This window comes from Vidua macroura, chromosome 3, assembly GCF_024509145.1.
Source record: "Vidua macroura isolate BioBank_ID:100142 chromosome 3, ASM2450914v1, whole genome shotgun sequence".
NCBI lineage: Eukaryota > Metazoa > Chordata > Aves > Passeriformes > Viduidae > Vidua > Vidua macroura.
The window spans coordinates 56,906,775-56,923,778 of NC_071573.1; the positions used below are offsets into that span (position 1 = coordinate 56,906,775).

Sequence of the window (17,004 nt, forward strand, 5' to 3'; positions counted from 1 at the left end):
TTCTTTTTTCTACATCCAAGTGCTCTCTTGACTAGATGCAGTTATGCACATCATAACATGACTAACCACATGGAGGTATTTAACTGTGAGCACAATTCCCATTTAATTTTCAGAAAATGTTTCTCTCAAGTTGTGTGTAAAGTCCCTCTCATTCAGAAGTCCTGCCAAATACCAGTGTCATATTGCATCCCACATGTACCATCAGACTTTGCTGAAAATATCTATTTCTATTCAATATGCCTTGAAATGTATGTATTTATAATAGAGTAATAAATCATGAGAAATAGCACTTTTCACATTTCTACAATAGCTCTTTAGTTTCAAGGATTCATCTCACTTGGAAAATTCAGGAAACACGATCCAGTACCTCTTCCCTTCATTGTGTCTGGGATGACTTATAGACCACAGGAGGAAAGAACATATGGCAGGAGTAGGAACGCTTGAGAAAAAGACAGTTCTTTTGTTTCTTTATAAATATCATAATTATGTTATAACTTCATTTTCAGGAAACACAAAAGGACCTTCAGCTTCAGCAAAGCAGCATTGACTCAACCCAGGAGACCCTCAACAGCCTCTGTCGCAAATACCATTCAGTAGAGCTGGAAGCTCTTGGTGGCACTGTCACTTTGTTAATAAAGAAGTATGAAGCTGTGAATCTGCTCTGTTCCAGGACACAGGCCAGGATGCAGGAGTCCTTGGAAAAACATTTCCTTTGTGAGTCCTCAAGCTGGTTCATATGAGTGAGCCATTAGCCTGCAGCCGTGAGTCATTCTGGAGTCTGCCAGAGTTTCCAGTGACATCACTTGCAATTACAACTTTATTTTCATATGGAGCCTCTCAAAAAAGTCCTGTTACCAAATGTCCATTGGATAACTGCTATGAAACCTAACCATGTAATATGCATGAAAATGTACCTTTCCTCACTATTAGGATTCACCTCTATCACATAAATACACTTTGTTTATTTGCAATAAGGAGAGGTACATAACCAAATGGAGGTATTTATAATGTAAAAGCACCCATCTCAAGTCTTTCCTGGGTTCCCTGGATAGTCATTGCAGAAAAGTAAGCAACTTTTAATCTTATTTATTAAGATACTGATTTTGATTTTGTCTAGCATGAAACTGGGATGTGTCATAAACTGAAATTGACTGTCAAGGGCAGCCTAGTAAGACTGTTCAAAATTGGATGTTTACAGTGGAAATATCTAGTTCCTTATGAAATTAATCCTACTTCCAAGGTTACTGAAGACAAATAGACTTGTTCTGTTAGCTTTTATACACTGTTCCTGAAGGATAAGAGTTGTTTAAAACAGCTGTATAATATTGGCGATAATGCTGTATCTTAAAAACTGTTCTCTTCTCTATACTTTTTTATTAAATAAGACTCTATGCAAGAATTCCAGGAATGGTTTTCTGGTGTGAAGGCTGCAGTAAAAGAATCATCTGACAGGTCTGGGGACAGCAAAGCCATAGAGGCAAAGCTACATGACTTGCAGGTATAGTGTACAAATTAAAATAAAATAACCAGTAATTAAAAATTTAGGATAGGAACCAATAATATCTCTAAAATGATTGGTAGATGCTAACAACATCATTGTTGTTTTTGCTTTTAGTAAGGTAATATAAGAATGGTTTGAGGCAGCAGTATGTACTGTAGAGGGAATACAGTGAAAACTGTGGTCCCTGTTCTGAGAGATCAGAATTTAATTTCTGGGAAGTGTATGTGTAACTGTATTACTCTTGCTTCTGACTATTAATATGTTTTTCTTTTCTTTTTTCTTTTTCTTTTTTCCTTCTTTCTCTTCTCTTCCTTTTCCTATTTTTATAACACTTTTACTTATTTAACATTTCAGATTAATACTGATGTGTCAAAGATTATATGTATATACTTTGGATGAGACAGAACATAAGTAGCAGATACCTATTGTAAGCAGCCCTAATTCCTGAAATGAATAACATCTTCAACAGATTATTAAACTTCAGGGAAAGCCATGACTACCTTGGGATCAAATAAGAAAACTGAATGCTGTGAATTCCAGCACCACTTAATAAAATTTTATTTGAGCTGTTTAGAAATTTTTCCATAGATAAAAATGGCTCTCATCTTCTTGGAGAAATCTGATCATTTCTCATAGAAATTTTGCTTATCTTTAATTATCAAATCTTATGTGTTTAAAATATATTCTTTCATTGCATAGGGTGTGCTGGATTCTATTAGTGAAGGACAGAAAAAATTAGACGCTGCCTGCAAGGAAGGAGAAAGTTTATATGGCTGTTTACCCAAACCAGTTGTGAGCCATATTCAGGAGCAAATAGCAAAGTCTAACCAGAACTTCCAGGAATTTCTCAACCAGTGTCTGAATGACAAGAAGGCCCTGGAAGCTTGTGCCTCACACCTGGGAAAGTGAGTAATGCCAGTAGTCACAAATAGACTGCATGAATTGGTCTGGCTTCCAAAGTGCAGGGCAAAAAAAAAAAATTATTTCCAGTTGCTCTAGACCTGTTTGCTTTTTTTCTTTGGAAGTATTTAAGAAAAATTGAAGTTCTCTGATAAAAAAAAAAAAAAAAATCAACAGGTCTTGCTCCAAAGGCATCAATTTGGTTAAAGTTTGAAAGGTCAGGATCATATATGCAGAAGTTCTGTGTAGCTTATGAAACTCCAAATCAGCAGTTGGGATTCCAGTAATTCAAATCCCATTTTCTGGACAGAAAATGTGTGATGAAGTTCATTTCTGCCCTGGGGTTTGTAGATAGTATGCATTTTGCATGTGCCTGTTCTGTTCCATTCCAAATGGACATATTTCCTAAGGAGCCAAGGAGAAAACACCCTTAAATTACTGCTTAGGGCTTGAATTTTGAGAGTTAAAATATTTTCAGATCTAACCAGATTCAAAACTCTTGCTAATTGAAAGCAAAGTTAGTGTGGCAGTAATGGGTAAAACAGCAGGATGAGAGGGTGTGCCTGCATGTAAGAAAAAAGTTTTCAAACTTAGGGTCAGAACTTGTTTTGCTGAGTTCTGAGCAGTCAAGATTCCAGTTCTCTTCTGCATGTGAAACTGAAAACACAGCACTTCAGGTGTTCTGTACATAAATGTTAACAAAAAACCCCACTTTTACCCACTTCATTATGAGAATTTGAAAAAAGCTTTATTTTGATCTGCTTTATTGAATCTAGTAATAAATAAAAGTACTGCCACTTTAAATTTTGGAGGCTTCTGGTCTGCCTGTAGTTCCCATGTTTTTGCTGAACATTTTTAGAGAGTTGCTGAATATTTTTAGACTAGTAGTCACCGTGGAATTATGTTTTGTGTACAACTCTTATTCTCGAAGCCTGAATTTGATACCCAGTCTTGTGGATATTAACTTCTTCCAATTTTACCCCACTTGAGAAGTATTTTTTAAGAGATTATTTATCTGCTCTGTAGCTTTGAAGATCAGTATAAGAAGCTTGCCCTGTGGATGCATGACATGGAAGAAAGAATAAGCACAGAAGCATTAGGAGAGGGCAAACAGCTTGTTTCTGAGAAGAAAACGGAGGTGCAAAAAGTGGAGAAGTTCCTGGAAGAGTTGCTGAACTCAAGGTATATTGAAAATACATTTTCTAATACTCTCACTTTTTCCTCTACTAGGGCAGAACTGAAATTAAACTGTTGGGGTAAAGTGTATTTTTGAAAGCTAGAGGAATGTGTTGGAAAATACTCTGTGAAAAGAGGCTGAATTCAGATATTTCAAGTTCTGATGAATTTCAACCAAATCTAATATTTGCTCTTGATAAATTAATAAAAGCTTATCATACTTTATTAATAAATGGAAACTGAAAAATGTAATTTTTAAAAATAAAATATAAAAATATTGTTTTCAAAAGCAATAGTGGAAATTACACTTATCATCACGTCAATTTTAAAATTTTCTTTCTGTCCTGTAACATTCAGATCCAATCAGGTTAGCAGAATCCCTTTCCTCTTACAGCTTGCCTTATAAAAGAGGTCAAAAAGCATCCACATTGGCTGTGAAATCTTTCTAATATTCAGACTTAGCCAGCAGATGATGAAGTAATTGCCATTTTGAGTACACAGAGTTTTTTCAAATTGTCTTTTCATTATTGGTTGGTGAAGGTAGAACAAAAATAGTCGTCAGTTGACCACGTCTCACAGCATCTTAAAAAGAAGCACCCAGTCACTCCTTATTGCCTTGAGACTGATGCAAGACGTTTTAGTTTGATGTAAATTCCCTGTAGTCATCAGGTAGCACGAAGGGTGATCAAGTAGATTGAGATAACTGAGGCTGTATAAACCCAGTTTTAATCCCTTTTACTGACCCTTGTACTGAATCTGAGTCATTGTCTAATCCTGGATAAATAATCTTTCCGTCATACCTTCCTACCTGTCCAATATTAAGAAATTCTTAGCGACTTTAGCAGGCACAAAAGGATTCCTATAGAAGTGGAAAGTTTGACTGCTGAAAAGGAAACTAAGGTAGCTTTTAATTTAAATGTTTGACACAAAGATTTCAGTGTGATCATTCTGAGCACCAAAATTCTGCAAGAAATGGCACTGCACACAAGAAAATATATTAATTGGTACATGCTGCTTATATTCTTTCAGTCTCTCCAAACTAATTTTTTTGGTTAACTGTGAACTCTAATCACTGGTGGAGTAGGTGTTACATCAGCTGCCTTCATAACCTCTGGCAGTGGCTATAATACTTTCTGTTTTCTGAAACTTTTAGTCTCATTCTTTTCTTTCAGGGACTCTTTTGATCAGCTCTCCCAAATGGCACAGACTTTAAATGAAGAAGGCCATGGTGCAGGGAGAGAAGTACGTCTGGCTTCCCAACATCTCACCAATTATCAAAACATGGTCAAAAGCGTCAAGGAGAAGCTGAGGACATGTCAGCTTGCACTCCAAGAGCATCTCACTTTTGAGGAGGCATTGCAGAGTATGTGGTCATGGGTGAAAGAAGTTCAAGATAAACTGGTATCATCACAGAGCACTCTTGGAAGCAAAGCCACCCTGGAAAGACGATTGACACAAATTCAGGTAAAGAAGGATACAAATAGATGTCAAGATTAATACTGGGTGTGGGCCACTTCAGTGGGAAAGGTACATTTTTATAATTTATTCTTTCAATGGTTATGAAGAAGAGGATCAGAATTCAAGGTCATCTGGAAAAATTGGGATGGGAAGTAGAAAAGACAAGATGAGGTTAAATGGAAATAGGTGTTAGGTATTACATTTCATTAGAAATAATGAACTATGAAAATGTGTATGCAGATCCAGAAAGCTTTCTAATAGAGGGGAGGCCTTGGAATAATTGACAGAGTCTCTCTGTCATGGCTGTGGTGTGTCTATCACAGGAGGTCTTCAAGAAGAAGTTAGATAAACATCTAATAGGAAGGTCATTAAGAGATCTGCCATGGGCTTTCCTGAGGTTTCTTCTAGCGGTTACTGTGCAGTGCTTGACCTACTCAGTATCTGCTGCAATGTGAGCAGTATTTTAGGTTGACCAATGCAGTGAAAAACCGGTATAGCTGTGGGAAAAAACTGTGTATCACTTGCTCATAGCAAGGCATGGACCCTTAGAAGAAAAGGTGCCTAGGAATTCCTACTGGATATGACTGTTAAGGATGGATGAGCTCAGAGAAGATGGTGTTCACTGTTGAAAGAATAACAGCTCTCATTTCTCATCAGGTTACGTTTGATATCTTGACTTGTTTTGCCTCACAGGAGATCCTCTTACTCAAAGGTGATGGTGAGGTTAAGCTGAACATGGCCATTGGCAAAGGAGAACAAGCACTTAAAAGCAGCAATGAGGAAGGACAAAAAGTGATACAAAATGAGCTTCAGACACTGAAGGATGTATGGAATGACATAATCAGTACCTCGGTGAACTGGCAGAGGTAAGAATCCCTGGAAAACCCAGGTCAGACCCTGCCATCTTTGCTTACAGAAGGTGGTACCTTACAGCATGTGGAAGTACATTCATTCATTACTGTTATGTGAGGGGAAATTTGCATTATCAGAGAGAACCAAAATTGCCTGGAAAAAATACACAAAATTGTCTGGAAAAAAAAAAAAAAAGATGAGTTGACCCTATCAGACAAATCAGATTTCATATGAGATGATATTTCACATTGATTTAAAAATTAATAAAAGTCACACCAATTCATACAGAGAAAAATCTAGAAAGCACTTTCTGAGGTTTTGAGCCTGTACTTGGGCAGGGCCAAGAACACGTGACAGATAGTTATCTACCTTTTCCATACATAACCCAGGAAAGGTTTCTCAATTCTGTTTTTCATTATGTTTCTTTGATTAAAAAAAAATCCTAATATCAACTCCAAATAATCTTTCTTGCATATTAAGCTGATTTCAGCTCATCTTGACCTGTGTGGAAATGGGAAGTTTTTTTTATTGCCTGTGTGAGATAACTTTATAATCTGAAGGCCCCCATCATCTCTGTTCTAGACAGACTTATGTTTCTCAGTTTCTCTGTGGTAATACTTTCTGGGCCTCTATCACACCTGTTTTGGTATTCAAGAGATTGAAGACTATTACCAGTTCATCTATATTTTTTCTTAAAAAAACTGAAAGTGGTGCCACTTTCTTAGCTGCACCAAAATTGCAATGGTAATAGTATGTAGAAAATTATAGTGGGCTTTCTTAACGATGTTGCTCAAACTTCACCCCATTTTTATCATAAAATATTTTTTAGATTAGGCTAGACCATGGCATTTTGAGGGAAAAACCTACCACACCCTTGTCTATCTGTAAGTCCCATGAAATGAGAACTACATTCCTCAACATGAATCCCGGAGAGGTATGGTGATCTACTAGGAAAAGCAAATTATAACAGAAGGGAATATTTCTAATAAATTGTAAATGAGTCTATAGATAATGGGTTTGTTCTTTCAAAACTTGCCAGAATATCTCTTAATTGACAGTAATTTCATAGGCTGCTGCATATTTTATTACTCTGAACTCCAGTAATAGTAACGTTCCATATTTTACTTTGCTGAACAGACACTGAAATGTGCTTTTCATTAGTCTGAGGCAGATAGATTGCTCATGTAACCTGTAATAGGGAAGCAGCAATGTTGGTTGTACAAAGGGGCCCAAAAGCCACAAGAATTCTAAAATAACTTGAATGCAAGCTGATATAGGAAATAAAAACAAGATGGAGAAAAAAAGTATATTCTAAACCTATTGTACATAGCTACAGACAGAGTAACAATTAAGGTATATGCAGCCTTTTTCTTTTTTTTCCAAACTGTTTAAAAGTTCTCAAGTTTTCATCTGCACCTTGTTTCTTTTAATGTAAGTTGCCTAGATTCTGTCATTAGCCAGTGGAATGACTACCTGGAAAGGAAAAACCAGCTGGAACAGTGGCTAGAGAATTTGGATCACAAAGTGGAACAGCCTTTAGAACCACAGATTGGTCTGAAGGAGAAGTTTGCTCAGCTGGACCATTTCCAGGCTATTGTTTCTGAGATAGAGGATCACTCAGGTGATTTACAGCAACTCATTGAAAAAGCTGTGGAACTATCTGAAAAAACAGGGGATGATTCTTTTGGAGATACAGCCCAAGAAGAACTAAAAACACAGTTTAATGACATCACAACTGTAGCCAAGGTAAGTAAGTAAAATGTTTAGACATTTGTATATATAGCTAAAAACCTTTGATTTTTGTATTTTTAGTAACTAAATATTAACTGTGAATAATCTTGCCCCTGCTATAGTTGAGTCTAATAAAAACATTTAATATAGTTTACTAAAATTTAATGGAATGCAAAAATGGTATTGAGAGTTGAAATTGCTGTGATTATGATTTTGGAAAAGTGAAGGCCATATGCTTTGTTCCTAGTTTCTTATATGCAGCAGTATTTCTGATATTCTGACACATTTCTTTTCATCTAATTATTTTCATTCATTCCTAGTATTTTTTTTTTCTTTACCTAGAATGGGAAGAATAAAATGCCTCCCTGAGCAAGAAACATATTGTCAGAAAGATAAATCCTGTTGTCAAAAAGATTTATGCCCATATTTTGTGGTGTTTCAAGCCACTAAGCACTGCACATGCTATACAGGTATTCTGTGTGGTTTCTAAGGAAAGATATGTGAGCTCACTGAGACTTCTGCCAACCAGATCATGAGAGTGAAACACCTTGCCTCCACACTCCCCTTGTACTGGTGCTACATTTTGGTGTGAGCAATGTACACAGGGATGCACGGTTTCCTTTCCTAGGAGTCTTTTGCTTCCCTAGGAGGCTGTTCTGGTTAGAGTCAGGTGCATGTGGGCATTTTCTTATCCTGTTGCTGCATAAAATGCATTAAGGTATAAAAACTTTGAGGATACACTTTAGGTCTTCTTTGTTTAGCTAGTAACTATCCATTGTCTAGTTGACAATAACACATTCTGAGGGATTGTGATGATTATTTTCAGAGGGAACAGCAGGCCTGTTAATCTAACTTATTTTTAAGTTAAAAATAAGATTAATAAATTAGATTAGTAAATTAATCTAACTTATTTTTAATAGCATTTGTTGAATGTTGAGTTACTCAAACTTTAAAATAACTGAGTTTAATTTGGAGTTGGTTTAGTTTGAAACTGGCTCCAAGGCACTTCAATCTAGATTAGAGTATCTACACAGGGGTAAAAATCAATTTGATTAGCTCATTTCACTTTTGGTTAGTTTTGATAAACATTCATTAGTGCTATCTCAAAATAATATGGCAACAGATTTACTCAGTCAGACCAAAGGCAAACCTCAACCACTGTACTCTTTCACTGTGTCACAGTAAGATAAACTGACCCCACTCAAAGCTTACATTAAAAAGCTAAGATGGAGCCAGGAAGCAGCTGCATGTCTGTGTCAGAGAAAGCATCCTCCAGGACTGCAGGGTAGGTGGCTGGGGACAGCCGCCACTTCTGATGTGGTGGTTGAAATGGGACTCAGCACCATAAGATCAGCCAAAGTTTTTGTTTGTGGTTTTCCTAGGAGATGTCTCCATGACTCTGCTTAGCATTTGTAGAGACTTGGTGCTTCTAAGGAAGAACTATGTTTCTGGCAGCAATGCTGCACCCTGGGAATGCTCATGGGTGATCTGCAAGATCCTCTCTGAGGTGTATTGGGAAAAGCATGCCAAAGTGACACAGCTGCAGCATTGATATCTAATAAACCATACACTAGACTGTTTAAAAGTATATTTTTGCATCCATTTTCAGAAAGCTTCTACCCCAGCAAAATCCTTCCAGACCAACCCAAACCAAACCTTTCACAATGGAGTTAAACCAGCACTGCATGCTTAAAGCCACCATAGTATTTAGGTACTTTAATGGTTTTTTTTTTTTTCATCTGATTGATAGGAGAAAATGAGGAAAGTGGAAGATATCGTGAAAGATCATTTGCTTTATCTGGATGCTGTGCATGAATTCACAGACTGGCTTCATTCTGCAAAGGAAGAGCTTCACCGCTGGTCAGATGCATCTGGAGATACACCAACTATACAGAAAAAGCTGGCAAAAATCAGTGTAAGTGAGCATTCATGATTTCTTCTGCAATTCAGACCCTATGCTTTAAAAAAAACCCAGTCAAACAGTTGTGGGATCTTGCTTTTTTTTCTTTGAAATGGTGATTACATTTCAGTGAGCTGAAAGCAAGCTTTCCAAGCTGTGCTTTGTTTTCCACTCCCTTCTCATATTAACAGATGGAGTAAAAGTATAATCAGATCTAAGTTAACCACAGCACACATGGAAACAATTTGCAAGAGCGGAAGCCCAGTGGCATCATAGAAAAATGTGGCTTAGCTGATTAATGAATACTTCTCTTTCCTCATCTCTAAATATGCTTTCTCCATGAGCAGAATTGTCTAAATCAGAGACAACCTTTCCTGCTTTGCATGAAATGGAGATGTGTAAAGCAGCACAAGGATTGTTCTCCTCTAACATGGTAGAAATATGTGAGTTGTCTCTCCTTAGCCTGGCACCAATTCTTAGCCATCTGAGTGCTTAAGAAATTTGCATATTTCTGAATGCAACACTAAAGCAGGCTACGTTTTGACCCTGGCTGGTGTTTACATTCAGATAATCATGCTAGCAACATTTTACTCTGCTCCTAAGCATGAGAGAGTGGGACAGTGAACTTGGACCCCCAAGATCAAATTACACATTTTTGTACCTTCTGGGGTAATTTTCAGTCGCCTTTGTGCTCAAACTCCTGATTAGGAAAGGGAGGAGTTAACAGCATCTAGTTCATAAGATGAACAAGAGAAGAAATAGCATTACTGTAGCATGCAGTGTTTGGGGTGGTATTTATACGTTCTTCAGTTTCTTAAGCTGAAAGGACCCAAGGTTGAGATGTGTGAGATTCAAATAAGGACGCTGTAGAAAGAATTTAGCTCTGAAAACAAAACCAAAACCACATACTCAGAAAAAAAAAACCCCATGTTTAACCAATTCTGGCACATCACAGCTCACAAGCAGGCTGAAAACTGCAGTTCTGTTTCTGAGACTGCTGCGAGCAGCGACACACCAGCATTTCGTACGCAAGAGATCACAACAATGTCCATATATTCCATATCTCAACCTAAATAGTATTTTTCATATCTAAACCACGTTCATTCTTTCTGCCTTTCTCTCCAAAGCTGAAGACAGTTTCAGAACTGCTGTTGAATCCCCGCAAGGGCCGCTGTTCTACTCCCCCCGGTTCCCACACCGCTGCCGTCAGTGAGCCGCGGCTCGGGGCGGTGCGGGGCGCTGGGGACGGGACGGGACGGGACGGGACGCGCCCCCCGGGCGGGCCCCGCCGTCCGCGGCGGTGGCGATGTGGCGGGCCCCGGGTTACCATGGCAATGTCGCCCCGCAGGAGCTGGTGGAGTCCCGGCAGAGCGGCGCGGGCCGGCTGAGCCGAGTGGAGGCGCTGGCTCCGGCCGCGAAGCGCGGCACGACGGCGGGCGGGTGCCAGCTGCTGGCGGCCGAGATGCAGGCGCTGCAGGCGGACTGGCGGCAGTGGGAGGAGAGCGCCCGCCGCAGCCAGGGCGGCCTGCGGGACCTGCTCAGCCAGATGGCCCTGTCGGAGCGGGAGTTCGCGGCGCAGGCCGGGCGGCTGGAGGAGGCTGTGCAGCGGCTCGCAGGGCAGCTGGCCGCCTGGGCGCAGGGGCTGGCCCCCGCCGACAGCCGCAGCACGGACGCCGAGGTGGTGGAGAGCTGGCGCAAGGAGAAAGTAAGGGCATGTCTCTTTTCCTAGCAGCATTTCCGCTGTTGATGTGTGGTCACCGCGGGCAGGAAACTTCCGCCAAGCGGGACTATCAAGTACATCATAAAATCAATACTTGCGGAAGATATTTCTGTGAAACCCCGAGTTTCCAAACTCTTTGTGTTACCGTGATCACAGCAAGCACTGTTGGCAGAAGACGTCCCTCCCCTTGGCCTCTGCTGTACCAGGCTTAGCAAGCGCTGCCTGGATTTTAGGTGTTAAACGCAGGGCTTGCCCCTGGGAGGAAGCCAAGGAGCTGGCACACCGGCTCTGGACTGCGCTTCCAAGTTGCTCAGTGGTTCGAGCCACAGTAGCATTTGATGGAGGAAATGTGAAGCTTTTGCTAAAAGTCAAGTAAGAAACTGGTACCATTAGGAATGTCAGGAATGTATTTGGCTTATACTTTCCTTTTCCTGAAATATCCTCTCCGTTATGCACGTTGAGCTCTTGCCCAATGTTTAAAGAAGTTAATCTGGAAACGGGTGTAATTGCTAATTGCTTTGCTTTGGAATACAGTAGAATTTAGAGAAATAGAGGTTGTTTCTGTTCATGATTGTCTCAGAGCAAAAAATTCCACTTGTATATATCACAGCCCCTCCGTGTAAATATATACACATATTTACAACAATCATGATACATGTTCGTAAGTGTCTCAACCACAGTGAATCACAGATGCTGATGAAAGATACAGAGTATTTCTCTTTCCGTGTAGCGTTGTAGTAAAGCAATTTCAGTAGAGGGGGAGAGGTGTGTATTGCCTACGTTCTGGCCCCTTGACTGAAGTCATGTTCAAAAAAGCCCCAGAACACCTTTTCTTTGAACTGAGATTATTAATATCCTTCTGCAGGGTCTGTGCCAAGTTATTTTTGTGGCTTCCTCTTTCACAGAATTCCTTGCATGGATTTATGAAACCTGCTTGCTTGAGTGCCATTATGCATCTGTAGGAGTAACAAAGAGGGCATTAAGATGAAGCAAATAATTGTACAAATATGCAAAGTGTTCCATATATATGTGTTTTTAAAAAGGAAGGGAAGACATGCGATTGTTATCAACATACCAGGCATTTTTTATTTCATAAATGGAGAAGTATTAAATTCAGAGTATATTGCTTTTATTAGTAGTATATATAATATGTATGTACTGTAGCTCTATGTAAGAACACTTTACTTAAATTAGGCAGTTGTAAAGTTTGGCTAATGAGGAAGATGCAGAAACATCTCATGAGGTAACTATACATAGCCCACTATGTAGTTTTATTTATAGTTAGAAGAAATGTGGCAATAATCTTCCCATTGTTGGGCCCCAGGAAAAGGCCCTATTGTGAATGTAAAGTAGCACTGCAGTTTCCATTTCTATTGTCTCACAGTGATTCTGTTGCCATGTTAGCCAAGGCCACAAATTAAAAATGCATTTCCTAATTCGTAGAATTAGCAAGATCATTCTGCTACTCTATTATACTGGAGCTCTGTTCCCTTAGGTACAGCATAAGAGCAACAGATTTTGTGCTTGGAACTCAGCAAATTATTTTTGTAATTGTCAGATTCAATATTAAATCCAACTGGCTGCAACAGTGATATCACTGTATGGAAAAATGCCATAGTTAAATTTACCCTGTTTTACAACTTATTGCTTCTGTTTGTTAGTAGGCTATGCCTAAGGCTGTATGTAATCAGAATAACCTCTTAGTAGTTTTTGAGGTAGGTTATTTGAAACTGAAAACTGTGTTGAAAACAGGCGATTCTAACCTTGTGTTAGTCTTAAGAGATGCTTTCTTTACATAAAAAACGGCTGTTAGCAATTCATTATGGTGATTCTTGCCCCTGGCAATTTGTGACATCCTGTGTTTAGGTAATGCCCATTGTGGTGTTATTTCTAATGCTTTCCAAAAGAATGGTTTCAGTAGTTTAAGGTAAAGTAAGCAAAAAGTAGTTTAGGGGTTCTTTTCTAAGCATTATTGTTCTTACATAATTACTTAGTTCAAATGCTACTTTATATGGCATTGAAACAAATGACTATTTTAAGTATCTGTTAATCATGATTGAAGAGATTTTTGGTGTATGAGTGGCTCAAAGAAGATAGTCCATAGTATGATAATGAATAATGTAAATCAGGAGAGTCCTGAAAATCTGCTGCAGCAAAATATCATTTGTAGTTTCCCTGAACATTCAATTTTGTGCTGAACTGTTTACTATGTATATTTTCAATCATCCTCTTTTTTTATTCTGAATATGTATGAATATATATAGATACAAAAATATATGCATATATATATATAAATGTACATATATGTGTGTGTGTACACACACACACACACACACGCATGCACACACACACACAAACACACACACATAGATATAGATATAGATATAGATTATATAGATATATATGCATCTTCAGAAATGTGTTTTGGGGGCATCTTCATCTCTCACTTCCAGTTCCCTGTTCAAAACTGTCTTCATATGATCTGTTTCTCAAGTTTATATTGTAAGTTTCTTCCTGACTAGCACTTTAGCCAAACTATTCTATACATGCCAAATGCTCTGGTCTGCCTGCACTGCAGAACCTCTGCTCTTAGCCTAAGAGGAATGTCTGAAGATTTTAGTTCCTAATGAAGTGAGGAGCCAAGTCTGCACTGCTCATTATGCTGGAGTAGCTGGCAGGATTCTGCAGTGGAGATGCTGTGGACATCATCAAGCACTGTTTTTGTTGGAGGACTTATCACACCTCTCCTTGTGACGCAAGCCAAGTCAACAAAATCTCTTTTTTTGTTTTGTTGGCTTAACTGTCTCCAAGGCACAAACCGTTCCAGTGCATCAATGACAGGCAGTAACCCAGTTACTCTGACAGGACTGTGAGCAGCTGTACTTTTAAATTATGAAGTCATATGTGAAAAGAGTTGAAACTAATCTGTTTAAAAGCTTTGTGCATAAATTAACTTTCTGGATACAGCTCAAAAAATTTTACTTGAACCTGTAAAACTCAAGTCAACAAGAAAATTATATTTATATAACACATAACATTTGCTATTCTCTAAATGTGTGTACTTTTATGTGTGTACAGCTAATTGACAATACTATTGCTCATTTATTAGAATGAAATTTATATCTTAAAATGGGCTTCAAGAGCATTTTGGGCTAAGGAAATTAGCCAGGCATCCAGAAATTTGGTCTCTAGAAGCTCTTAATTTCAAATAAATTACTGTAGACTTGACTGCTAAAATACTTCTGAAAGTAAACATAGATCTTAAATGAATTAATTTAAATTCTGATAAACTTTGATTCAAAAGTTGTGGGGTTTTTTTTTATAATTACTCACCAATATTTTTCATTTATTTTGTTTTAACAGGAAACATTGGATGCTCTAGTAAAGTCTGAACAAATGACAGATGAGATCAAAACTCAGTTGAATGATCTTTGTAGATTTTCTAGGGATTTAAGTACTCATTCTTCAAAAGTTTCAGGGTTGATTAAGGAGTATAACAGGTACGCATTCATCTTGTTTAGAGTTAATCTCATGTGTATGAGTGTGTGTGTGGGGGCAGGGGGATGATCTGTCTTTAAGGGAACCATTAATTAGAATTTTAGAACTAGAGACAGCCATATGAAATAGTTAGAATCATTATTTTCATTTTGGTGTCAACAAAAGTTATGCAAAGTAATAATTTGATTTTTAAAATTTTTTTTCTTAAAGCCAGGCTATGCCACTAAACTCAGCTGAAACTAAATGTCCATCTATATCTGGCATATTACAGGAGTCCTTGTAAAAAAGTGAGGTAGCAGTATGTCTTATTTATCTGAAGGAAAACGAGCTGTACCAGCTAGTTCAGATATTTTTCTTGATTTTGTCCTTCAAATTATTCTTCTTTGTTTAGTTGGTTTCTTGAAACAGGAACTAGCTAGGGGAGGTGGCATTTGCTTGCTTGCTTTCTCTCAAGTCCCTCTGATTTACTTTGGAGTGTGACACCTGCATTTCAGACAGAAAGGTCGGTTGTTTCTTGCAGGAGATTACAGCTTCTGGCTTCTGTAGCTGCAGGAGGATGTGATTACTCAGATTGATCCGTTATAACCTTGTGGCTTAACAGAGCCACAGAAGTTAGAATTTTATTCGCTGTAGTTCTGCACCCTCTCCCTAGAGAGAGAAAGAGCCTTGCAGAATACATTGATGCTTAGGTGCACTGAGTCACTCTGTGGAAACACTTGTACCTGTCATATCTATGACAGCTATGTCCCAATTTACATGCTTCACTTTAGAGAACTGAAAGCTTCTAATGGATTTCCTGGTGCCTCAGTTAAGTGCATAAATTTGGTAGGAGGAATCCAGGTTAACCTACCCTTACCATTGTGTTTCAGAGAACAAAATAATAGCATTGTCACCTAACAGAGTCCTGCCTTTCCTCCCTCCCTTCCTCCCTCCCTCGCTTTCTTCATCTTCCCTGATGTGATAAACCCAGCCTCTGCCTGCAAGCTTCAAAAGGATGTCAGAGCAAAGAGCAGATCTTGCAGCAAAGATTCCGGACAGCTTTCAGGGACTTTCAGCAGTGGCTGGTCAATGCAAGAGTCATCACTGCCAAATGCTTTGACGTGCCTCAAAACATCAGTGAAGCTTCAGCAAGTCTGCAGAAATTACAGGTAACTTTATAGCAGTAAAATACTAGTCTGAGTGAGACCAAATCAATTTAATGTACAGCTCAGATTTAGTTCTTTGATTAATTACTGCTTTTGTTGATGTTGTTATTGTTAACACTAAAGGTGACTCATTGCAAAGAAATAAACACTTTTTTTTTCCTATTCTTTTTAGTTTAATTATTGGGCTACAGTTTGTAAGTAATTATGTCTCATAATACTTTTCCTTGCCTGTTTCTTCTTTACCATGGGAGAAAAATGTGTTCTAGGTGGGAGAGTACTGTAAAATCAGAATGATACCAAAATCGAGTCTTAGTACCTGGAGTTATTTCACAATTAAGTGAATACTTTTCATCATGTATGAAAGTGGAGCCCTTATGGTACAAGAGCAGAGTTAAATTGTATGCAGTGTGAACAGGCATTTAAAAAGAATATTTTCTACATAAAACTAAAATAACCCCAAACAGTTCTGTGGAAAAGAATGACAGTTGAAAGTATATTTTAATAAATCAAAAGAAAGTTCTTTTATTAATAGAACATAACTATTATTTTAACTGAAAATAACAAAATGAGAATTATTTAATGAGGCTGTTATACCTTTAGTTAGATAGTATAACAGAAGAAATTCATACCTGTTTCTCAGAAAACACCAAAAGCCAAATCACCTCTTCCTTGTTTTGGTGTATTCACTTTCCTTTGCTTAAGTAGTTTACTTAAAAGCTCAAATAATGCTGTCTTGATATATCAAATATTTGACTGCACCATGTTGAGAATATCTTCAGAAGGGGGAAAAGTCATGGTAATTTTTTATGTTAAATATACATGTTTTATCAAGGTTGGGGTTTTTTCAACAGTGGATTTATTTTTTTTTAAATCACTACAGCCCCCTCATAATGTAACACCATACCTCGTTCTTCTCTGTGAAAGCTGCCTGAGATGAAATAAACTTTTTTTTGGGCTGCTTTAGGACTTGTAAAGATACTTGTAAAGGACTGTATAAACCTAAAATTTTGTTTTTCTTGAAAGTTAATGTTCTGTCAGCACATTTTATATCATTAATTCACCAATATCTTTAATTTTAATATAGCCAGAATTTATAGTCCAAGTATCTCAAAGTTAACAGACC

The 17,004-nt window shown here is 38.1% G+C and overlaps 1 protein-coding gene across 1 annotated transcript in view; it reads left to right on the forward strand.

Annotated features, from left to right (window-relative positions):
- SYNE1 (spectrin repeat containing nuclear envelope protein 1) overlaps nt 1-17,004 on the forward strand; it is a 279,385-nt gene that overhangs the window by 120,242 nt on the left and 142,139 nt on the right. The window contains exons 45-55 of the mRNA XM_053974692.1: nt 507-714; nt 1,386-1,498; nt 2,201-2,406; nt 3,428-3,583; nt 4,750-5,041; nt 5,729-5,901; nt 7,324-7,633; nt 9,369-9,533; nt 10,867-11,223; nt 14,602-14,738; nt 15,707-15,884. Coding sequence (XP_053830667.1) covers nt 507-714; nt 1,386-1,498; nt 2,201-2,406; nt 3,428-3,583; nt 4,750-5,041; nt 5,729-5,901; nt 7,324-7,633; nt 9,369-9,533; nt 10,867-11,223; nt 14,602-14,738; nt 15,707-15,884 — 2,295 coding nt within the window. The remainder of the gene's footprint in view (nt 1-506; nt 715-1,385; nt 1,499-2,200; nt 2,407-3,427; nt 3,584-4,749; nt 5,042-5,728; nt 5,902-7,323; nt 7,634-9,368; nt 9,534-10,866; nt 11,224-14,601; nt 14,739-15,706; nt 15,885-17,004) is intronic.